The sequence below is a fragment of the Malassezia vespertilionis genome, chromosome 1, assembly GCF_029542925.1.
Source record: "Malassezia vespertilionis chromosome 1, complete sequence".
Taxonomy (NCBI): Eukaryota; Fungi; Basidiomycota; class Malasseziomycetes; order Malasseziales; family Malasseziaceae; genus Malassezia; species Malassezia vespertilionis.
In genome coordinates, this window is record NC_079247.1 from 1,024,306 (window position 1) to 1,046,922 (window position 22,617).

A 22,617-nucleotide genomic window follows, 5' to 3' on the forward strand; every position below is an offset into this window, starting at 1 on the left:
ACGCCAGCCTCGACGCCGCATTCCGGAATGATACCGAGCTCGAGTACGTATGCACCAGTGTACTCATTTTAGCCTTACCTATGTGTACCTACAACCTGCCGTTTCGCAAGACACGCCCCTAGTACGGCAGATTGCGTCACGACACCGCAAGTTTGAGAATGCCGAGGCAACCTTGCCTACAATCCTTGGAGCGGGGTTGACAAGCGCCTACCTGGCATCGGCGCCTCCACATACCGCCGCACTGCTCATTTTTTGCGCCGAAGGGGACAATCGCGGGGATGCCCATGCGCTGGCCGCACAAGCGGCGCAGCTTTGCCGCATGCCAGACCAATTCGATGAGCCTCAAAGCTGGGACAATTTGTTTGGCGCTACCCAAGCATCGATCCTTTACGGTTGATTACCCCTATCCAGTAGATCTTTAACCAGCCCATGCGTTTGCAATCGCGCCAAGCTGTTGGATTGGAGCCACGCATGTGTACGCGCTGCAAGATCCATCGTGTCTTGAGGCATATCCGCAATACGTGCGACTTCTAAGCCGTGGGACTCGCGGTTCACGCCTGGACGCACTCGGTGTGAGTAGCGCAGCCCCATGGGATGCTGCTCGAGCGTCGTACAGAAAAAGCCTATGCGGTCACAAAATGCGTGTGCTTGCTGCGCATCTTCCCGAGGAATGCTGCGCACATGTTCCAAGAGATCAGCAAGTTCGTAATAATGAGTAGCAAACAAGGTGCGACAGCCGAGCTTGGTGGCCAGCGTATGCATAGTCGCAAACGCAATCGACAAGCCAACAGCAGTATTCGTGCCGCGCCCAATTTCGTCCGCAATCACCAAGCTGCGAGATGTTGCACGGCACAGAATCTCGGCCGTCTCGGACATTTCCACCATAAATGTGCTCCGCGCGTGGAACAAATCGTCTTTAGCGCCGACGCGGCTAAAGATCTGATCCACAATACCCATGCGCGCCGATTCCGCCGGAATAAAACTCCCAGCTTGCGCAAGCACAACAATAATGGCATTCTGGCGCAAAAATGTACTTTTTCCGCCCATGTTGGGTCCAGTGATCAAGTGCAATGGCGTGCGCTCGCCAATGAACAAGTCATTTTTTGTAAATAGTCGCTGTCGTTCCAGCAGTCCCATTTCCACGCTTAAATGGCGTGCACCGCAAATATCCAACGAGGTTGAATCGTCTATCATTGGCTGCACCAAGCTCAGCTCTTCTGCTGCCTGTGCAAAAGAAAGCAGAACGTCGAGTTGGTCAATGAGCCGCGCATTCCTACGCAGCGATGCTGACTCTTGCAGCACCTCTTGTCGAAGTGCTTCTAAGCTCTGTGCCTCGCGCTCTGAAAGCCGTGACGCAAGCTTTTGTAACTTCATCCCAATTTTCGTCCACTTGGCATGGTAATAGGTCCGTGTGGTCTTTGTCTTGTATGCCAAAGAGAGATCTTCGACGTCGTCCGACGCCCCACGCGCCGAGGGAAAGTGGACTACATGCCCTTGTCCAAGGAGAAACTTGAGGGTTACAGGCTCCTGGTACGTATTGCGCAAACTGTTTTCCAGGCGGCGCGCCTGCCGGCGCAACGCATTGTATTCATCCGTCAGTGCACGGAGTACAGGCGAAGCGTCGGGACGAATCAAATGTTCAAAATCGTCGCCCCACATGGGCGCTGGCAGTGTGAGCGGTGTCGGCTCCAAATTTTTCCGCGCGCGTTTCTTCTCCAATGTGCTTGGCTCTGCACCTTTTGCCGAGTCACTGCCGCCAAGCGCAGCATCAGTCCTTTGGAGCAGCGCTTCCTGTCGCTCCATCCGTTTTTCAATCACGCGCTCGTCGATTGCTTCTCCGAGTCGAGTACCGAGATCCGAAAGCGAGCGAAACTTGAGTAGCATCTCTTGCAGCACATCCCAGCCCGGCCTGTTTGAGATGTGGGTATCTTTGCGCAAACGCACAAGGATCGCATCGGTTGTATGTACAAAGTCACGAATTTCCAGCAAGTCTTGCTCGTCATTTCGCCGTAAACTCAGGCGCTGTAGCGTACGTAAAATGTCGCCAATGCCAGTGCGCAGCATATGGCGCACATCGTTGCGCATAAAATCGTGCGCAAGGAAAAGATCCACCAGCTTATGCCGCGCCTGAATGAGCGGGATCGAGGTGCTAGGCAGCGAAAGCCACTGTGCAAAAAGCCGTGAACCGCCCTGTGTCATGGTGCGGCGCAGAATACTCGCCAAACTCCCACGCACGCTTCCATCGCGCGAAGTCTCGCGGATTTCCAAGGCGCCTAGCGTATGTGCATTCAAATGCATCGCTTCTCTCGCCTGACGCCGCGGTACATCGCCGGCGGCATCCACGTGAAGACCGTTCATGTGTTCCATGAGCCGTGTTTCTAGATACCTTGTCAGTATCGCAATTGCGGCACGCTCAGCAGAAGAGGCGTCGCGGCCCGCTGCACTGTGCAGCAGCGTGTCGGAGCGGCTGTGCGATGATGGGTCGATATACGATACAGAAGAACGCACAATATCCAGCGCTTCCCAAATCGGTAGCACAACATCAGAAGTATGTTCTGAAAATGCATCTTGCATGAGCACAACCTCGCGCGGGTTTACTCTAACAATCTCGTCGCGCAACGTATTCTGGTCCGCGCATTCGCTGGTTTGAAAGTCGGCGGTGCTCACGTCGAGCCACGCGAGGCCGTACCCCGAACATGTCTCGGACACTGCAAGAATAAAATTGTTGCTAAAAGGGTCCAAAAAGCGCTCGTCAATCAGTGTGCCTGCTGAAACAACGCGCGTAACACGCCTCTGAAAAGCAGCGTTTGCGGCATTGGTCTCCTTGAACTCTTCGCAAATCGCAACCAGCAAGCCTTTATCCTGCACAAGCACCTTCAAATACTTTTCCAGCTGGTGAATCGGAAACCCGGCCATCGGTACCGTCTGTCCAGCCCAGCGCCGCGTCGCGAGTTTGATTCCAATGTGCGACGCAAGCTGCGGGGCCTGGTCAAAGTAGCACTCGTAAAATCCGCCCACACGCGTGAGTAGCATACAATTGGGAAATGCACGCATATTCTCTAATACGCACAGTGCGAGTGGTGGCCATTCCGGCTCTGGCTCTGGCTCTGGCGCAGCCGGCTGTGGAATCGGCGCAGCAACGCGCTCAGGAAGGTCATCTAGGCGCTGTACCATTTGCTTAGCGCGCAGTGAAGGTGTCATATGCATACAACGTGTTGCAGCTCCCACTTCTCGTAGGTACGCGCCAGCCCAAGATACACGCGCCATGCATCTCGTCCAGCGGCGCGCTCCGCGCATGGTCCAAAGAAGGGCCGTGCTGCTGCGCTGACTAATATGCGCTCAAGCCCTTGAGTGGAGATTTCGACTAACCACCGTGGTCCGCTCTCTGGAATGGTACATGCCGCTGGGGCGATTGCATCGCTACTTGAAGTACCAGCATGTTGGCGAAGTCCATTTGATGGCAATGATTGGAGCACATGCTTCCGCACAGAGATCTTAAACACGATGCTGCCCCATTTTGTCGTGGGAATTTCGATTCTTGTCCTTGTGATCAAGCGGCTTCAGCTGCACATGCGTCATGACGTCGAAGTCCTTCTTGACGCTATTCAAGAATACAGCGATCAATCACCATTGGATCCGGACCGCAAACCTAGCGCTGCGCAGCGCGTCTTTGAGACGGAAAACGCTGTCCTGATCGACACCGCGCTGAGCATAAAAGAAGACCTTACAAGTAAGGAGACGATGAACAGTTTGAATGGTATGCGCGAGAGGAAACGTGCATTTGATTTACTCTTTTCTGCTATTTTATGTCTCTCACATGCACTCGGATCGCTGCTCCTGCCCCAGGCAGAGTGGGAGCAGCATTGGTGCTTGCTCTGGGTCTATGCCACCACGCTTGCCGTCTATTCTTACAGAACTGGGACAAGAATCTCGATTAGCATGACCATGATCAGCACCGTGTACTTTTTAGTGAGCTTATCTAACCTGCGCACGGTAATCTTGTCGTTTGACAGTTACGCCGTCGCTGTGCTGACTGCAGGCCAAACGTGTCTGGCGTCCTTTATGTTTTATCTCTCCGTTTTCACACCTTTGTCATTGGATCCCCCACAAGGCCTCAACATACTGCGGCATGGCTTTCGGAAGCGTAAGCGGTACGGTGAATTCCGCACAACAGTGCCCACGCCGCGACATGCTCGCGAAGGCATGGACCTCGGCGAACCTTTGCCGAACCTTTCGCGGGACACTGCTCCGTCGCCACCGCCGATCGAACAACACGCATCGATTTTGAGCCGATGCACTTGGACTTTTGTCCAACCATTCATCCTGAAACATTACAAAGAGCCCATCACGTTTTCTGCTATTCCAGAGCTTTTGCTCGGCGATCGCGCAGCACCAGTCATTGCCATGTTCCGTGCGCAGGACACGAATCCAGGCAAGACGCCAGTGCTGCCTACCAAGCCAATCTGGCGCCGTCTTGTCGTCAACTTCTCTCCGTACATTACGTACCAAATGGTGTGTGCCATGTTCGACGCGATTATCAATGTCGCTCCCGTCTACTTTTTGCAGCGGCTGCTCAGTTTCTTCTCCGAGCGTGCTAAAGGAGGTTCACTACCGCTACACATGGGTATTATGTTTGCGCTCTTTGGCTTTATCAGCCAATTCTTCTACTCTGTCTTCCAATCGCAGAGTCTTATGACTGGAAGGCATATCTGCCTGCAACTCCGCGCTGTGCTTACCTTTGAAATCTTAAGCAAAACGATGCGCAGATCGACCAATGTCCCTATTTCACCAGAAGAAAGGCGCAACCAAGCAGAACTGCTCGAAGGACACGACGATAATGCATCTGCGTCTGACGGTCAGGTCACGAATCTTGTCTCGGTAGACGTGAGCAAGGTTGCTGAATTTGCAGCGTATTCGCATTTCCTATTTCCGCAGGAGCCCATCATGGTAACCCTTGGGTCTGTATACCTCGTCAACTTGCTTGGCAAGTCCGCCGCGGTCGGTCTTGTATTGCTCGTTATTGCTTTGCCAATTCAGGCATATATTGCGCGACTTCTTGTCGCTGTGCAAACGCGTTTGCTTCGTGCAACGGACGCACGTTTGAATTTGGCGGGCGAGGTGCTTGCTTGCATCAAGACGGTCAAGTTTTTTGCGTGGGAAAAACCATTCGAGCGCCGCATGACCGATACAAGAGCTCGGGAACTGCGTCTTTTGCGCGTTCACTTCTTGCTTACTGTGATCGAGCAGGTACTGTTTGTTGCGACGCCCATGTTGGTGGCCATCGCGACGTTTGGTGCGCATACGCTAATCTTTCACCGCGAACTTGATGCGTCCACTGCATTCACCGCCCTGGCTTTGTTTAATGTGCTCAAGAGCCCGCTCACCGAGATTCCATTCATGATCCATTGGTTTCTTGGGTGCATTGTCTCTATACGCCGCATTTCCAAGTACTTGGCGCAGCCAGACACGGAAAAGTATGAGCAGCTGCTGGATGACGAGCCAGAAGAGGCGGCATCTGTCCCAGCTCCGAGAAAATGGATTGGCTTCCGTAAAGCGGTGTTTTCCTTCTCTGCCAAAGACAAAGACGAGCCAGACCAGTTTTTCTTGCACGACCTCAACTGCACATTCCCGACCGAGAAGCTCAGCATTGTGAGCGGCCCTGTCGGAAGCGGAAAAACTTCGCTGCTCCTTGCACTCTTGGGAGAAATGCACCGCATTTCCGGTAAGACTATCATGCCCTGCGCTATTGCGCGCTCACTCGTTCCCCATGATCCACGCACTGGACTGGCAGAGACAGTGGCTTACTGCAGCCAAAGTCCTTGGCTTCTCGGTACAACTGTGCGCCAAAACATTTTGTTTGGCGCCAAGTATGACGAAGAGCGCTACCAGCAAGTGCTCGATGCATGTGCGCTTGGTCCTGACTTGGAGATTCTTGAGTACCACGACGAGACAGAAGTGGGTGAAAAAGGAACGGCACTTTCTGGTGGGCAAAAAGCTAGGATTGCTTTGGCCCGTGCATTTTATTCGAACGCCAAGTACCTTTTAGTGGACGATGCGCTCTCTGCGGTTGATGCACAAACCGCCCGGCACCTTGCTGAGAAGTGCTTTGCTGGTCCACTTGCCAAAAACCGGACCATTGTGCTTATTACGCATGCCATGTCGTTGATGCTTCCTCTTGCTTCACACGCTGTTTGCTTTGACGAAGGTCGTATCACTGGCGAAGGAGCGCCCACAGACCTTGTATCCAAAGGGTTGATCGACCTTTCAGTAGCTTCCGATGAGCTGCGCGACAAACGGAGTGCGAGCGTTTCTGCCGAGCCGCATGCAAGCGAGGATGAAGATCTTCGTGTGCAACGCAAGGAAAAGATGGAGGAGCGGCGCGCGCGCAAAGCATTTTCACAGCAAAACGAGGAGAAAATATTGCGCAAGAAATCAAGTTTCTCTTTGTATTGGCTGTACATGGGGGCTGTATCCAAGTATACAAGCTTGGCCGTGTTGTTCTGGTGTACCCTATTATCTCTCTACATTAGTATCCGCGCTGCGGACATTGGCAGTAGCGACTGGCTGCGTGAATGGGCGGGCTCCTATGAAGCTTTGAGTGTTGTACACACGATGGCAAGTTGGTCTAACGCGTTAAATACCGCGCCCATTTCGGACGACACGGAGCGCACAATGTATTACATGAAAGGGTATGCGCTTTTCCTGTGCGCCTACATTGCGCTCACCTTTTTGTGCAACGCCGTGCAGTATACCGGCTCACTGAATGCCTCTGCTCAATTGTACAGCAAGTTTATTCACTCCCTTTTGCTTGCCAAGCCGCAGTTTTACGACAAGACGCCGATTGGCCGGGTAACGAATCGTCTTTCTCGCGACGTGGAAGAGGTAGACCAGGAGCTGTCGCCAGTAATGCAGCAAACTTTCAGCAATTTGGTTGCGCTCGTCGCCATCATCGTTGTGATCTGCTGGGCCACGCCGAGTTTCTTGTTTGTTCTTGTTTTTATCCTGGCATTGTATGCTGCGATTGGCACACTCTACCTAGCTTCCTCGCGCGATTTGAAACGCGTCGAAAGTGTGCAACGCTCTCCGCTTTACACGCTCGTTGGCGAAACCATGTCGGGAATGGTCACCATTCGTGCATACAGCGATGGAGAGCGCGTCATGCGCCAGTGTCTGAGTTTGGTGGATCAGTGGAACCGAGCGTTTATCATGCTCTGGTACGAGAACCGCTGGCTGAGCATGTGCACAGATCTGACAGGTGCCGGCGTCACCTTTATAGCCTCGTTCCTGCTGCTTGTCGGCACGGCAGATGCAGCACTGGCTGGGTTTACCTTGTCGTATGCTATTAGCTTGGTCGAAGTGGTCTTGTGGCTCGTTCGCCTCTATTCTGCCATGGAAATTGACATGAACTCTGTGGAGCGCATTGGCGAATACATTGATATTGACGCGGAAAATCAAGGGGGGGAGGTGCCACCGGCGCATTGGCCTACCGACAAGGGCCCAGTGCAAGTAAAAAATTTGTCGGTACGGTATGGCCCGGAATTTCCATTTGCACTAAACGATGTTTCTTTCACGATTCAGCCTGGCGAGAAAATCGGCATTGTGGGCCGCACGGGAAGCGGCAAATCAACCCTTTCCTTGTCCTTCTTCCGTTTTCTCGAGGCGGAGAAGGGGTCTATTTTCATTGATGGCATCGATATCTCTACTATCACGCTTGAGTCGCTCCGTAAACGCCTCACAATCATCCCACAAGACTCACAGTTGTTCCAAGGCACCATTCGTGCGAACCTCGATCCATTTGACAAGTTTGAGGACGGCGAAATGTGGTTTGCTTTGCAATGCTGCCAAATGGCTTCTGGTGTTCTCCAAGATGTATTTACACCGGATGGAAGCAGCGTGGTCAAATCGCTTGATGCCAATGTCGGGCAGGGCGGCTCGAATTTCAGCGCTGGACAGCGCCAGCTCTTGTCTCTGGCGCGAGGCTTGCTCAAGATGCGGGAGAGCCGGCTGTTAATCTTGGACGAAAGTACAGCAAATCTTGATTCCGAAACGGATGCTTTGATTCAGCGCACGATTCGCGAGCAGATCGCGCCGGGCGCTACAATTATCACCGTGGCACACCGCTTAAAGACAATTATTGATTACGACAAGGTGCTTGTTCTTGGCAAGGGAAAAGTGCTTGAATATGGAACGCCGTCTGCGCTAATTGCTGAAGCATCGAGCGCATTCTATGAATTGTGCCAACAATCTGGTAACTTTGACGATCTTGTCAGCGCTGCCAATGCTCACGCGCATGCGCAGTGAGGTGCAAGTAGCCACGTAGCGGAACGATTAGTCATCAAACACAACGCGTGTCCTTGCATGGTCAAGACTGTCTTTGCCATCAGCGCACCCCGAACATGCTGCGCTCGTTGACACGCTTGGGCCTACGCGCCAGTGCATTGCGTGCGACTTCGCATACCGCGCACCTTCAGCTACCCACTGCGCTTGGCACGGTGTGCCGATCTCCGTACGCACGTACTGTGGCACTGCGGCCCTTGGCTGCATTCGGCCCGCAGACGCTGCGCACGTACGCAACTGAGAGCAAGGACGCAGTACCCAAAGTGTCGGCGGAATACATTGGCAATGAGAAGAGCGCAGAAGAGCCTCCTCCCAGCGGCGAAGAGCTGCCAAAGGAGGGATTTCGCGCCAAGATGAGACGCCTTACAAAGCAATATGGCTGGTGGTCTGTCGGCATATACATGACACTAGGATGCATAGACTTTGGAGTCACCTTTGCATTGATCCACATTTACGGAGGCGAAAGAGCTATCGAACTGGAGCGCATAGTGCGCAAGTGGCTACATCTCAGTCCAAAGTCTGAGCAGACAAATGTTACAGGGTCGCCCGATGCAAACAAGACTGAGCGACCTCTTGTGTCTGGCGAGGAGTCGCCAAAAGGCGAACTGATGGGCCAGCTTGCCACCGAGTTCGTCCTGGCCTATGGAATTCATAAAACAATATTGCTCCCGGTGCGTGCGGCGGCCACTGTAGCCATTACACCGACAATAGTCAAATGGCTCATCCGGAAGGGATGGGCGCGGCCTATTGCAAGCAAAGTTGCAGCCACAGCGGGTACGCATGTCACCGTACGGAGTGCAAAGGCGTAGACAGACATAGACACAAGTGAAATGCTTTTCATTTTGGATTTAATAAGTGAATACATGCATGCCTATGGCATGTTGCCTTCGACATAAACTTGCTGTCAGATGTTACAGCCTCATAGTAATGAGAGACTGTTAAATAACGCAAGCATACGACATGTGCATTTAGCGGTACTTGGCAAAACCAATGTCATCGGCCTTCTCACGGAAGCATTGACGGCAGATGTCGAGGCCGTACTTGCGGACGAGACCACCGCTGTTGCCACAGACACGGCTGGTAAGTTAGTATACTGTAAATGGGAGAGAGGGGCAGAAATGAGATGGGGTGACGAAATGGCATGTTTGCATGTATCAAAGATAGACATGCACAGCAAAAGAGATCGCGTACACTAATCTCTTGATGCCGCACACAGCATGTACATCTGAAGGCAAAGTGTACGCAAAGTGCGGATCGCGTTGCGATTTGACGTAAAGTGCGCGTGCAATGTTTCTGTTACCTAATGCAATGCCCATTGTTTCGCATACGAAAACAAAGAAAGACATGCTAAAAGACACAGAAACAATACATGCTGCATCAGTGCGCTGCGCCGTACGCCACATTCGCCTCACTCACGACAAAACACAAGACTCGCCACCAACGCACCATTCATCTCTGCCTCATTAGCACACATACCATTGACGGGAGCCCTTGCCAAAGCGGCGCTGTATACAGTGTAAGTCATTTGCTCTTTTCCAACCAGGAATACATACAGGGTGCGAGAACCAGACGTTAGCATGAGTCATTTTGCTTGCTAGTGATTATGGTAAGCAAACCCGGCTGGCCTTTCGCGGAGGACGCTAGCCACTGCGCGCAAAAGTGCAATATCACGTGTAGTTATATAATATCACGTGTATGAGTGTGATGTCATAGTGGAGACCTCTGTACGTACGGATAATAAGTTGGGGAATTTAATGTGGGGAGTACGTGCGCACAATGTCGAGCACGTCGTCTGCCATGCAACCGGGCGCAGGAGCGGGCAGCTGGCAAGAAGAAGAAACCGTCATCGAGCCGCTGTGTGATAGTACTGTCAAAAGACGGCCGTTTGCTGCGCTCCGGGCTGGCTGGCATGCACTATGGCTTGCGTTCCTTATCCCAGCGACGTGCATTTGCATATGCGTCTTTACCATGGCTGTGTTCAGCTCCCTGATCCCTTTTGTAGGGGTGATGGCTATGCCAGTTGTATTTTTAGCGGGTGTATGCTCCATGTATGCGATTTCCTGGACGGCTTACCTGCTGCTCGCGCAGCAAGATATCCCGAGTTACGTTGCGATGGCGCCGCCACCGTTGGCACAGTTTATTCCTTTTGTTCCATTCCTTCCGTACCGGTGCTACAAGGTAACGAGGGCCATCATACTATATACATGGACATGCTTGTGTAACCTGCATGTCCTTTCCGACTGGCTGCAATTGTATGTGCACGCTTCGAAAGCTGGCGAGGCAGACGCTTTGTACTGCGTCTCAATGCCGTATGCAATTCCTTTTTCGGACAAGAAAAAATTAGACATTTTTCCTGTCCGGCACAAAAAAATACCCGGCTTGTCGCAGCGCAACTCGCAACAGACTGTGCCAGTCCTGGTCTTTGTTCCTTTCCCGATCGTTCCACTGACTGCGTCGAGCCATCGCAAAGTGTACTTGCAAGTGGCTCGCACGATGAGCTCCAAATCCTACTGCGTTGTGATCCCTGATATTACGTACTACCCCAAGGCACGCATCCGCGAATCCGTAGTGGATTTGCGTCTGGCCCTCAGCTGGGTAGGTGCCAACATTAGCAGCTACGGTGGCGACCCTAGTCGTATTTACCTTATGGGTTTTCGCAACTCTGCGCATTTGGTTCTACTTACGTTGATTCAAGAGGCTGTGGTCTTGAGCCGCGCACTCACTACACATCACCATTCTTCTTCTCCGCGGCAGACGGAAAAATCACTGCGCAACATGGTGCAAAGCGGAGATGCAAATGCGGCAGCGCACGGCGCCTTACACGAAAGGATCAAGGGCCTAGAAATATATGTCCCACAGGTGCGCCTTCCTCCTCTTGCAGGTGTAGTCCTGCTTGCCGGTATAACGGATGTGGTGAAAGCCTACCAGCATGAATTGGATTTGGGGATTGAACATATTAGTTTTCTCCGTCGTGCAGTTGGGCCAGCTCATGATGTCTGCCTCTTACACTCTCCAACTCACCTGCTTGTCGAATCACGAGGCATTCTAGATGCAGCGTTCCTTCCACCTAAATTCCTACTTCTTCATGGCGGCAAAGACGCGATGGTGTCGATTGACCATGCTACGCTGCTCAGCACATTGCTAAAAGATGCAGGCGTAGGCCAGGTCGACCTGCGCGCCTATCGGAATTTAGGACACACTGATACTCTCACGAGTCTTTTGGGGGTGCTGCGACCGAACAGGTCCTCCTATGCGAGCCAAATTTGTGACGATTTAAATAAGTTTCTTGTGTAGGATAAAATGTCTTGCATGCATGTTTCATTGGGCGCACGTATGACTAGTCCATGGGAATTAAATATAAAATTACCGTTGTGCATGCCCCATGCGACTCACCGCGTACTTGCTATCCAACTTTAAACAAGTCAAGAGAATGGCGCCTGCAAATGTTTCTGATGTTGAAAAAAAGCTACACGGCGTCGGCCTCGCGCCTCTGGATGCCGGAAAGCTAGTGATTGAAAAGAATCCGAATCCGCGCTCGCCACCACCAGCTAAAGGTCTTGTGTTTGGCAAAACATTCTCCAACCACATGCTCACTGTGCCTTGGAACGCCCAAACTGGCTGGGGACAGCCTAAGATTGGTGCATATGGCCCGTTTAGTTTTGACCCAAGCACTGTTATTTTCCATTATGCGCCGTCGCTTTTTGAGGGTTTGAAAGCGTACCGCGACCCTCAGGGCGAGGTACGTCTCTTTCGCCCAGACAAGAACATGGAGCGTATGAACACGAGCGCTGATCGTATTGCGCTTCCCCGCTTTGACGGCGATGAGCTTGTGAAGTTGATTAAAAAGCTTGTGGACATGGACAAGGACTGGGTACCTTTTGAGGCGGGCTACTCACTCTACATTCGTCCCACACTTATCGGTACACAGCCCACACTTGGCGTTAGCGCAAATGAAGAGGCACTTTTGTTTGTGATTCTTTCGCCCGTCGGCCCATACTACTCGTCCGGTGTAAAGCCGGTAGCATTAGAGGCGAATCCTGCGCGTGTGCGCGCTTGGCCTGGTGGTACCGGCGCATCAAAGCTCGGCGCAAACTACGGGCCTGGTATTCTGCCGCAGATTGAGGCTGCGAAGCAAGGATTTCAGCAAAATCTCTGGCTCTTTGGCGACGAGCACTGGCTGACAGAGGTCGGCACGATGAACTTGTTCATCGTAATGAAGAAAAACGATCAAACGCTCGAGGTAGTGACGCCTCCGCTGGATGGCATGATTCTCGCGGGTGTGACGCGCGACTCTGTGCTGGGTCTTCTTCGTGCGCATAGCTCCGGAGAAGCGCCATTGGCGGGGTTGCCAAAGATCGAAGTCTCGGAGCGTAACATCAACATGAAGGAAATCGTGGATGCTGCGGAGAAGTGCAATCTTGTGGAAGTGTTTGGCTCTGGTACGGCCGCTGTGGTGAGCCCCGTAAACAAGATTGGTTACTTGGGAGAAGACATTTCCATTCCTGTGGGCGACAGTGGCTTTGGTGCTGTCGCCGAGAGCGTGCTGAACAAACTCTCGGCCATCCAATGGGGCAAAGAAGAGCACCCTTGGTCTGTGCGTATTACAGAGTAATGCATTCATAGTCATGCTTGGAACAAACAGTCTATATGCAATACATGCAGGATACTAGAGGTCGGCAAAGAACGCCGCGCGCGTTTGAGCCTCGTCAACAACAGCGTCCCCTGTCCGCTCGGGAAGCACTTTCTTGCCTGGCACTTGATCCGAATCAATGCTTTCATTGCTATCCTCTTCGCTTGCATTATCGCTTGCGTCAGCGTTGTGGCTTATTGTTGGCAGTGAAGTAGAGACGTTCACAACCATGGGCTCTTCCATTGCTTCTTCATCTTCCTCGTCACCGTCAAGTAGCGGACCTAGATTCGTCAGTTTGCATTCGCTGCTGTGGCCCAGACTGGCCAAAAGGTTCCCCTTGCGTTGCATACGTTCTACAGGCATGCCGCCATGGTCGGCAATAATGCCAAGTAGTTTGTGTGGGAAGAGCTGCACGACGCGGATTAGTCCATCGGAGGAACCCGTCAGAACAGTGTCGTCGTCCAGTGCACATATAGCATCGACACTGGAGGGGTGGCCTGGAAAGCGGTCTAAATGATCCAAAAGACCGCGGGATGGTGCCCATAGAGAGAGAATACCGAGCTGCGTTCCAACGACAAGCTTCTTGCCCCTTGTGGTAAGCATACACGAAAACACACCCTTTAATGGCAGCAATAGACAAAAGTTCATCCTCCTGATCCTCACTCACTTCAACAGCCTTCTTTTTCGATCGAACGTTGATAACGCTCAGTGTGCCATCGCCGCTGCGGTTAGATCATCTAAAGCACGAACCTTGTGCACACCAAACGACTACGGTTATCATTCTTTGGATCTTCCCGCTTGCGCTTCGCCTGCTCTTCTTTTCCTCGCGCTCGCGGCGCTTCCAAATGAGGGTCCCAAATCATATCCGTAATCCAGTCGAAATGGTGGTCGTACGATTGCAATGGCTTCGCTTCGCCGCTGGGCAAGCGCGGGTCCCATAAGCGAACAACACCATCATCATCGCCTGTAGCCACAAGATCGTTGCTAATGGATAGCACGCGTGAAGGCGCGGATTCATGCGCATTTGTCCACTTTGCTTGAATCTCGCCTGTACAAGGATCAATCGCCAGAAGCGAGCGGTCCTTGGATATAGCAAATAAAGTCGTGCCATCCTTGTCAAATGCAACGCCGCGACAACTTTTCTGTGAGGGGCGTATACTCCATAGTCGTTTATACCGCTTCTCTTTCCCTGTTTCCTCTTCTTCTGCGCCGCGCACTGCGCCGTCCGGCAGCATCAACCTACTATAATCGAAAAGCTGTATCTTCCCGCTTACAAGCGCCACAGCAAGTGTATGGCTTTCTGGGTTGGGGTTGAATGCAACGTCGAGCGCATCCGAGGAAAGTGGGATGTTCATGCTATAGCTCCTTCGTTCACTCGCACGGGCACAGTAATGCGGACAATGTAGGGCTTCAATGCACGTGACAAGGCAACTTTTTTCGGTGGCTTGGCCAAAGCTGCAGCACCTTTGCTGCGACATGAGCACTGGCATGAGCAGCAAGCGAGAGCGCGAGGAAGACGATGCTCTTCTAAAGAAGAAGATGAAAAAAGGCAAGGGTGAAAAGAAGGACAAGAAGGACAAGAAGGACAAGAAGGATAAGAAGGATAAGAAGGATAAGAAGGACAAGCGCAAAGTGGAACAAAAAGACGAGAAATCGACCGAGGAGTCGTCCACATTTGTTTCTTCTTCTGTTTATCCTGGTACGAGTGCTGCAGAGGCACAAGCTTTCCTCACCGAAAACAACATCACCATTGAAACTCCTGAAGAATCGGATAAACTTCCTCCTCGTCCAATGCTTCACTTTCTCGAGTTGGATGGCAAGGTGGATCGCAAATTGAAAAAATGCATTGACTCGGAGGGTTTTACGAAACCCACATTGATTCAATCGTGCTGCTGGCCCGTTCTTCTCCAAGGGAACGATATCGTTGGTATCGCAGAAACAGGCTCGGGCAAGACGCTCGCGTTTGGTATTCCAGCATTACAGCATGTCATTCAGAGCTCCTCAAAAAAAAATAAGAATATGATACAAGTGCTTGTCATTGCGCCCACGCGTGAATTGGCTATTCAAACACGCGACAACCTGGCACGCGTCAGCGAACCGCTCGGTTTTGGCACATTCTGCTTGTACGGTGGCGTCTCGAAGCACGAACAGCTGAAAGAGATGCGAAACAACCCGCTGCCTGTGCGGATTGTTGTCGGCACGCCCGGGCGCGTCCTCGATTTGGCCCGCGAAGGGTCCGTTGACTTGAGTAACGTAAGCTATCTTACGTTGGACGAGGCAGACCGGATGCTTGACAGAGGATTTGAGCCTGATATTCGCGCGATTATTGGCATGACCAAAGCGCATGACCAAGGCCGACACACGAACATGTTTAGTGCTACCTGGCCACCTGCGGTGCGTGGGCTTGCGGAGACATTTATGCAGGCGCCTGTGCGTGTCACTGTAGGCAGCGATGTGTTGAGTGCCAACCGCAAAGTCGCACAACAAGTCGAAGTTTTGGATGATGGACGTGCAAAAGAACGCCGTCTTAATGCCGTGCTGCACTCGCTCAATGCACAAAAATCGTCAGACAAGATTTTAATTTTTGCGTTGTACAAGAAGGAGGCGCAGCGTGTGGAGAATACGTTGCGGCGCTCTGGTTACAGTGTATCGGGAATTCATGGCGATTTGAACCAGCATGACCGCATGGCAAGTCTTGAAGCTTTTAAGTTTGGCAAAACACCGTTGCTAGTGGCAACCGATGTTGCCGCGCGTGGATTAGATATTCCAAACGTGGAACTTGTAATCAATTATACTTTCCCGCTGACCGTTGAAGACTACGTCCATCGCATTGGTCGCACCGGTCGGGGCGGGAAAACAGGCAAAGCGCTCACATTTTTTACTGAAGAAGACAAGGCTCATGCTGGTGAACTGATTCGTGTGCTTAAGGATGCGGACCAGCCTGTACCCGAAGCATTGAGCAGATTCCCTACCACCATTAAACGCAAGACACATTCAAGTTATGGAGATCACTACAAGGAGCTAGTACCTGGGAAAGCTAAAAAGATCACTTTTGATGATGACTGATTCAATCCTGTACTTGAGATATATACTATATACTTTTATCAATACTAACGTGCGACGGTGAGGCCGTAAAAAGCCTTGGGGGCGTAAATGCCAAGATTTAATTTCAATTTTTTCGAGAATAAAAAAAAACTCCCAACGTGGGGCTCGAACCCACGACATTCAGATAACTCTTCGTAACCGAAGAGACCCCTTTAAGAGTCTGACGCTCTACCGACTGAGCTAGCCGGGATAAGTTCTACCGTTACAAAGCTGTTTTGCGTATTTGAGAAGCCTCTCAATGAAAGCGGTAGTTGTGCCCAATGCAACCTTTCACCAATCCATTTTTTATGCGCAGGAAGCATTTCATTCTCATTCCTTCAACGACACTGTGAAGCATTAGTCTCAAGCATAAAAAAAGACGTACTAAGACTTCCCACAAACGTGAGAATAAGGCGTTGCCGGAGCTCCACAATATCTTCGGGAACCAAGAAAATCAAAGCGCCCAGCTTGCGGGCGATGCTAATAGCAAGCTTTGCGTTCAGTCTGCATTCTTCTTCGGTATCGCCATTCGCAACCAATGAATAGTCAACGACCCCTTTCCGAAGACTATCCAGCAAGTCCAAAAAGAACTTTGCGTTTGCGAGAGTGGAATCACGGAATGAGCGAATTGTGTGGGTTTTGCCATTCGCTTTCAAACGTTCGTTTGCCCAATTCAGCATTTCCAAATCCGACACATTTTTTCCACTTCGCGACAGCCCAGCCATCGTCTTTGTAATGTTTAGACGCATAATCTGCCATACAAGGCCGAGCGTCAGTGTTTTATTTCCATCCGTGATGTCCGCACCCTGGATTCCAACCAGATGCAAATTGTTACCCTTGGCAACTTCAAGCGCGTAGTTAGTGTTTTCCACCATCTTAAATCGCGAAAGCTCGCTACCTTCTCGCGCACGAGAGATGCGTTTCCAGTTTACTGAGCCCGGCACAATTTTATCGAATGCCTGGACCAGTACGTTTCCATCTTTCACGTCCTCGAACAAATGGTACACCGAGGGCTGAACATCAAGGCTGTTGAGCCACAATGTGAATACACGCGCTTCGCGTTCTCCTTCCGCGTCAAAGTCTTCCACTTCCATAGGCTGTGTGTCTTCGAGTGGCTCGAGCGATGGCCAAGTATTGAATAGGTGTGCGACAAATGCCAGATTCAGTTTCGGGTTCCCCGAGATCATCGAGCCGGGAGTTAGATACTTGCGGCAACCGATCTTGTCCGCGCTCTGTAGCACCATTTCAGCGCGTGTCATGAGATCCGGCTCTTGCAATGGCTTGCGGTCGCATACGTCGGGCTTGATTTGTGAAAGGAGCACAGCATAATTCTCCGCGTCAGAAATGTCCTTGGAAAAATTGGCAACTCGGCGGCTCCATTGCGCAGCCTTAAGATGGTAATTGAACCAACGCAGCAAAATTTGGTCCGGGGGGAGCTTAAGAAAAGACTCAAGCTCTTCGTCTTGCTCCAAAAGGCGGTACAATTCTGGGTGGTGCTTCAAATCGATCTTGCTCAACAAACCGCGACGGACAATCTGCCAAATAAGACCCAGAATAAGATGCTCGCGTCCATCAGTGATGTCCTGGGGTCCAATATTTACAACGCTGCAGCCGATTGCCTTTGCGGACTGAATTACGACATTGTTGTTCTCGGTCATTTGGAACTGGTTTGGCCCCTTTCCGCCTTTGCCAAAGTTTAGTACCCGCTCATCTATTGTATCGGAAACTGCGTCATTAATAAGCTTAGACAACAAGAGGCCATCGCGCGCTTCATCAAAGAGTTGAAATGTATCCGTGGGAATCGGGAGCCTCGACCCGACGTGAGGATCGCCATCCAAGCTCATATTGATATGGCGTGTAAACTCTGTGCGTTCGTCTTCATTGATGCTGTGTTGTGTGGATGCGTTGCTCCCTTTCACGGTCACGCGGCCTTTCGTGGCAACGCCAGCAGATGCGTTGCTTCCCTTCCGCAAACGCGCAATAAGCTGCAGTCAGAATAGGGTACATTCACGTACATCCACATAATCTTCCAGCTCTACGCGTCCACTCGCATCAATATCCACTTCTTTCAAGGTTTCGCGGACTTGGTCGTACGATGCACGTTCTATTTCTTGCACCTCTTTCACAACCACTTGTTTATCGAGACTGCCCTTGTCATCCACATCAATCTGCTTAAACTTGAATATAAGGGACATCATCTCTTCCTGAGAGCTGCACATCAGTTTTCTCCGCGTTACCACATACAAGTCAGGGTACCTGCGCTGTAACTTGATTGCTTCCATAACGCAATGTTCGTCGCACGGACAGTCGGGAAAGGCCACCCGCGTAACACGGCCAACCACGTGATTTGAAATCCATCGCACCACCGGATCGCGTGACGCAATTTGCTCGTCGGCCACAAAGCTAGTATTGTTTGGGAGGGGTGTGAGGCCTGATACGTTACGAAGAATGAAGTGTATGTGGGCTTATGCATAGCACTGACAGAAAGTCTCTCATAGCTTGCAGCTGAACAGCTTACCAGAATGGTCTGACAAATACATCAAGTGCGTTGGGAAGACAAGACACTAACAGTAGCTACCAACACTTGAAAAAGGTTGTATACTCGCTTGAGCGGGCGCAGTATTCCGGATCAGCGCAAGAAGTCCCGGAACTATTGGGCGGTGATCATTTTGAAAATGAGTCTGAGCACCTTTTAAATGACTCGCCATCGGATACGGACAAGGTATTCGTTGTGCAGTTGGACAAGGAGTTGCGGAAAATTGTCGACTTTTACTGCGCTAAAGAAAAAGAGCTTGTCGACAATTTGGACGTGGTCCGGGATCACATTCGTATGGCGGAAGATGAATACGAGGGGAATGTGTCTGGGGCCGACTCGGACGCAGATCTGAGCGAAGACCTCGACGAATCGACCGCGCACGATCGACGCCATAAAGTAGCATCACACACAAGACGCCACTGGAGATCTCGTGCAAGCTCCGACACTGAGAATCCTACACCAAGCGAGTCCAGCGAAACGCTTCCCTTATATCGACGCTGGTTCAAAACGTTTGGAAGGCGCGGCTCGTTCCGCAGAACGCATCATCGCCGCTCATCCGCGCAAGAAGGATCGGACTTTGAATTTTTCCATGGTGGAAATGCTAGCCTTTATGAAAGCCATTCCGATCATGCCGCGCCCCGTTCCGTTTGGACATCGCCAGACGAATTCGCGATTGATATTCGCCTTACGTTAAAGCGCGAGATCAATGAATTGTACAATTACTTTTACGAGCTGCAACAGTATGCGGAACTGAATATCACTGGTATGAAGAAGATCTTGAAAAAATACGACAAGATCATTGCCAGTCATTTGAAAGAGAGATACTTGGAGCGGGTAGTGAAGGCCAAATACCCATTCCAAATAGAGGCGAAGCATAGATTGGAGGAGTATCAAGAAGAAGTCGTACACATGTACGCGCATGTTGCAACGCGCAACGATACTCAGCAAGCGGAGCAGCAACTGCAGTCGCAACTTCGTGAGGAAGTCGTATGGCAGCGAAACACGGTCTGGCGCGAAATGATTAATATTGAGCGTCGCGCACAGGCCGCCTCTTTGGAAAAGAGCTTGATTGGGACTGCTGCCGGTGATTTGCTCACAGATGAAGTCCGGCCAGCGAGAGTCTTGCATACCCGTTTTGGCGACATAATGATTCCATCATTTATCACGGCAGGTACTGTGCAGCTTTTCCTTTCGGTAGCGCTGTTCATCATGTTGCTCAAAAACCCATTTCTGCGCATCTTTGAAAAAGTGGAAATGCAAAACTGCTTTGCGATGCTTGTTTTTTGCACCTGCCTATGGGTAACAGAGGTCATTCCATTGTTTGTCACCTCTCTCTTAGTCCCATTCTTGATTGTTACGCTTCGTGTGGTGCGCGTGGAAGGCAAAAAAGGAGAAACGGAAAGACTCGGAGCGCCAGAAACAAGTAAGTGGATTTTTCAGCAAATGTTTGCGCCCAATGTGTCCCTGTTGCTCGGTGGATTTACGCTTGCGGCTGCGTTGTCCAAGTATGGTATTGATAAGGTGCTTGCCACGCGAGTTTTGCGTTTTGCTGGCTCCAGGCCAAGTACAGTTCTCCTCGCGCACATGCTGGTGTCTTGTTTTGCGAGCATGTGGATTTCGAATGTGGCAGCACCAGTGCTCATGTTTTCCTTGGTGCAGCCCATTTTGCGCAACCTGCCACCGCAGTCGCCGTTTGCAACAAGCCTTGTCATGGGAATTGCACTGGCATCCAACATTGGGGGCCAAACGTCGCCCATTGCATCCCCCCAGAATTTGATCGCGTTGGAATACATGGAAGAACCGATTGGCTGGTTGCAATGGTTTGCGATTACAATACCCGTCTCAGGACTGTCGCTCTTGGCACTTTGGGCGTTGCTCTTGTGGAACTTTGGCACGGGCAATAATATCTTGATCAAGCGTATACCTGAACCAAATGAACCATTCCAGAGGACGCAATGGTTTATCTCTGCCGTGTGCCTTGGCACAATCGTGCTGTGGTGTTTGGAGCGGAGTATCGAGTGGATTGTAGGCGATATGGCTGTTATTGCAATCCTTCCGCTTGTGCTTTTTTTCGGAACTGGCATTCTGACCAAAGAAGATTTCAACAATTTTCTGTGGACTATCGTCTTTTTGGCCATGGGCGGTATTGCGCTTGGAAAAGGTGTAGATGCTAGCGGCTTGCTCGCCAACTTGAACGCACTCATTCAGAGGAATGTCGACGGGTTGCCATTTTGGGGCATCCTCTTCCTCTTGGTGAGCATTGGTTTGACCGTGGCTACATTCATCTCGCACACCATTGCAGCTGTATTGCTCGTTCCGATTGCTGCAGAGATGGGTGCAAGTCTAGCGGATCCACATCCGCGCCTGCTAATCATGGTCACTGTTCTCACCGCTAGTGCAGCGATGGGACTGCCCATTTCTGGCTTCCCGAATATGACGGCGATTAATTTGGAGGACGAAGTGGGGCAACGATACGTGTCTGTCAAAACATTTTTGCGTGTTGGTGTGCCTGCAAGCATCATTGCGACGACGATTATTGCTACAGTGGGATACTCCATTATGAAATTGTTGGGATTGTAATACAACGACGAAATCGAATAGCTTCTATACCATACTACGAAACTTTTGCACATGCTGTAGGGTATCCTGGATATCATGCATGTAAACCTGCTAAGTAGCGGCCAACCACTTCATACGATCCTATCATTATGCCACAAGATGGTGCAACTTTGGCCAAACGCGGGGAAAGACCGCGGAACAATGCGGGCATTCCTTCGTATTGCACAACGCGTTGCAACACGGAGAAAATGGAGCCAGTGGATGTGGAATTTGCACCTTTACGCGGATTAATATCCGCGTCTGCTTGCAGGCGCGTCTTGACCAAGTCAAATGGATGCGTTGCAAATGCAGCGACAGACCCACTGGTAGCACCCAGCCCAAAGGAAATACCGAATTCGTGCCAAAATGAAGATGTGTGGCCTTCGCCAAACCCACCGCCTGTAAGCAAATATCTTCCGCCTTCATATCCCGAAAAGTAAATAGCAGAGAATGGAACGTCCCGCCAAAGCGTGGCGGACAATCCGCGCCAGAGGACACTAACGCCTTTGCGCTGCATTTCCTTGTATAAAGGCTCCAACACGGCCAATGTGCTTCCCTCCGTGGCTTGAAGCCTAGTGCGCAGTAATTCCAGCGGAGTCACGAGCGTCGCGGAGGTTGCGCGTGCAAGCGCACCGGAAATCAACGAAGCGCCCATTAGTGGAAATTTATAGTTGAGCAGCTCTTTTTCGCCTTCTTGTAATCCTGCTTCGCTGTGACTGGGCTCAACGCAAGAAAAATAGGGATCTCCATCCATGAGCGTGATGATCTTGTCATTTAGCTCTTCCTCTGCCATTTTCGCTTCTGGCGTCCTGACTGGTACAGTGGTTTCCAGGGAGAGTAGTAAAGTACGGAGCGCATCGTAGCAAGACATGTACATCACTTGAGATGGAACAGTCATAGCAAGGGTGGGCACTAATCCTCGCCAAAGTCCTCTCCAGCCTTCAGCGTGTGCGACTTTGAAAATTCCATCAATGACACCGTTCATGTTGCGTCCCCGTAATAAATTCTCGGCCTCGCACGCACTGACATTGCATTTCCCGGGATATATACACATAGCCTGGCTGTTTTCCGGCAATCTAAAAGGAATTGCAGTGGACAAATTGTACATTTGTGTCGTGCGGGGCATCATGTAAGAGCGCGGTCGTAGTGGATGGACTCCATGGGAGATGTTTCCATGGATAGGGCAAGCGCGATACGGCGGAGGCTGGGTCGATCCAACAGACCCATTCCCGTTTAAAGCTGCACCCTCCACGACATTTGCTAGTGTGATCTGCGTTTGAAGCCGTGTTTTCACCACATCTAGTGGTGTCATCAGCAAGGATGTCGTGACAGCGCCAACAATGGCCGCCACAGCACGGTCCGTATGAGACATTGCAAATCGCTGTGGCTGTGCATCCTCTCTGCGCTCCTTTTCCCGCTGCATGGGCATTTT

At 51.3% G+C, this 22,617-nt stretch overlaps 9 protein-coding genes and 1 non-coding gene across 10 annotated transcripts; 5 read left to right on the top strand and 5 right to left on the bottom strand.

Moving 5' to 3' along the window:
* Positions 1 to 387: 387 nt before the first annotated feature.
* MVES1_000582 (uncharacterized protein) lies at positions 388 to 3,174 on the bottom strand (the record flags this gene model as incomplete). The annotated part of the gene is made up of 1 exon (XM_056205440.1): positions 388 to 3,174. One exon carries the CDS (start codon positions 3,172 to 3,174, stop codon positions 388 to 390), a length of 2,787 nt encoding a protein of 928 aa, XP_056061415.1.
* A 330-nt stretch (positions 3,175 to 3,504) lies between these two features.
* MVES1_000583 (uncharacterized protein) lies at positions 3,505 to 9,146 on the top strand (the record flags this gene model as incomplete). The annotated part of the gene is made up of 2 exons (XM_056205441.1): positions 3,505 to 8,297; positions 8,435 to 9,146. 2 exons carry the CDS (start codon positions 3,505 to 3,507, stop codon positions 9,144 to 9,146), a joined length of 5,505 nt encoding a protein of 1,834 aa, XP_056061416.1.
* A 1,159-nt stretch (positions 9,147 to 10,305) lies between these two features.
* MVES1_000584 (uncharacterized protein) lies at positions 10,306 to 11,631 on the top strand (the record flags this gene model as incomplete). The annotated part of the gene is made up of 1 exon (XM_056205442.1): positions 10,306 to 11,631. One exon carries the CDS (start codon positions 10,306 to 10,308, stop codon positions 11,629 to 11,631), a length of 1,326 nt encoding a protein of 441 aa, XP_056061417.1.
* Positions 11,632 to 11,719: 88 nt separating this feature from the next.
* Positions 11,720 to 12,949, top strand: MVES1_000585 (branched-chain-amino-acid transaminase; the record flags this gene model as incomplete). The annotated part of the gene is made up of 1 exon (XM_056205443.1): positions 11,720 to 12,949. One exon carries the CDS (start codon positions 11,720 to 11,722, stop codon positions 12,947 to 12,949), a length of 1,230 nt encoding a protein of 409 aa, XP_056061418.1.
* Positions 12,950 to 13,003: 54 nt separating this feature from the next.
* On the bottom strand, positions 13,004 to 14,322 carry MVES1_000586 (uncharacterized protein; the record flags this gene model as incomplete). Its single annotated transcript, XM_056205444.1, has 4 exons — positions 13,004 to 13,556; positions 13,585 to 13,689; positions 13,718 to 13,951; positions 14,144 to 14,322. 4 exons carry the CDS (start codon positions 14,320 to 14,322, stop codon positions 13,004 to 13,006), a joined length of 1,071 nt encoding a protein of 356 aa, XP_056061419.1.
* A 121-nt stretch (positions 14,323 to 14,443) lies between these two features.
* DBP3 (RNA helicase) lies at positions 14,444 to 16,033 on the top strand (the record flags this gene model as incomplete). The annotated part of the gene is made up of 1 exon (XM_056205445.1): positions 14,444 to 16,033. One exon carries the CDS (start codon positions 14,444 to 14,446, stop codon positions 16,031 to 16,033), a length of 1,590 nt encoding a protein of 529 aa, XP_056061420.1.
* Positions 16,034 to 16,162: 129 nt separating this feature from the next.
* MVES1_000588 lies at positions 16,163 to 16,262 on the bottom strand. The gene has a single exon. It is a non-coding gene; the product is annotated as a tRNA-Lys (tRNA).
* Positions 16,263 to 16,408: 146 nt separating this feature from the next.
* fim1 (fimbrin) lies at positions 16,409 to 18,333 on the bottom strand (the record flags this gene model as incomplete). The annotated part of the gene is made up of 3 exons (XM_056205446.1): positions 16,409 to 16,413; positions 16,437 to 18,036; positions 18,067 to 18,333. The coding sequence occupies 3 exons, from the start codon at positions 18,331 to 18,333 to the stop codon at positions 16,409 to 16,411; spliced, it is 1,872 nt and encodes a 623-aa protein (XP_056061421.1).
* Positions 18,334 to 18,499: 166 nt separating this feature from the next.
* On the top strand, positions 18,500 to 21,167 carry PHO91 (low-affinity phosphate transporter; the record flags this gene model as incomplete). The annotated part of the gene is made up of 3 exons (XM_056205447.1): positions 18,500 to 18,506; positions 18,540 to 18,594; positions 18,626 to 21,167. The coding sequence occupies 3 exons, from the start codon at positions 18,500 to 18,502 to the stop codon at positions 21,165 to 21,167; spliced, it is 2,604 nt and encodes an 867-aa protein (XP_056061422.1).
* A 73-nt stretch (positions 21,168 to 21,240) lies between these two features.
* Positions 21,241 to 21,978, bottom strand: MTM1 (Carrier protein, mitochondrial; the record flags this gene model as incomplete). Its single annotated transcript, XM_056205448.1, has 1 exon — positions 21,241 to 21,978. The coding sequence occupies one exon, from the start codon at positions 21,976 to 21,978 to the stop codon at positions 21,241 to 21,243; it is 738 nt and encodes a 245-aa protein (XP_056061423.1).
* Positions 21,979 to 22,617: the final 639 nt, after the last annotated feature.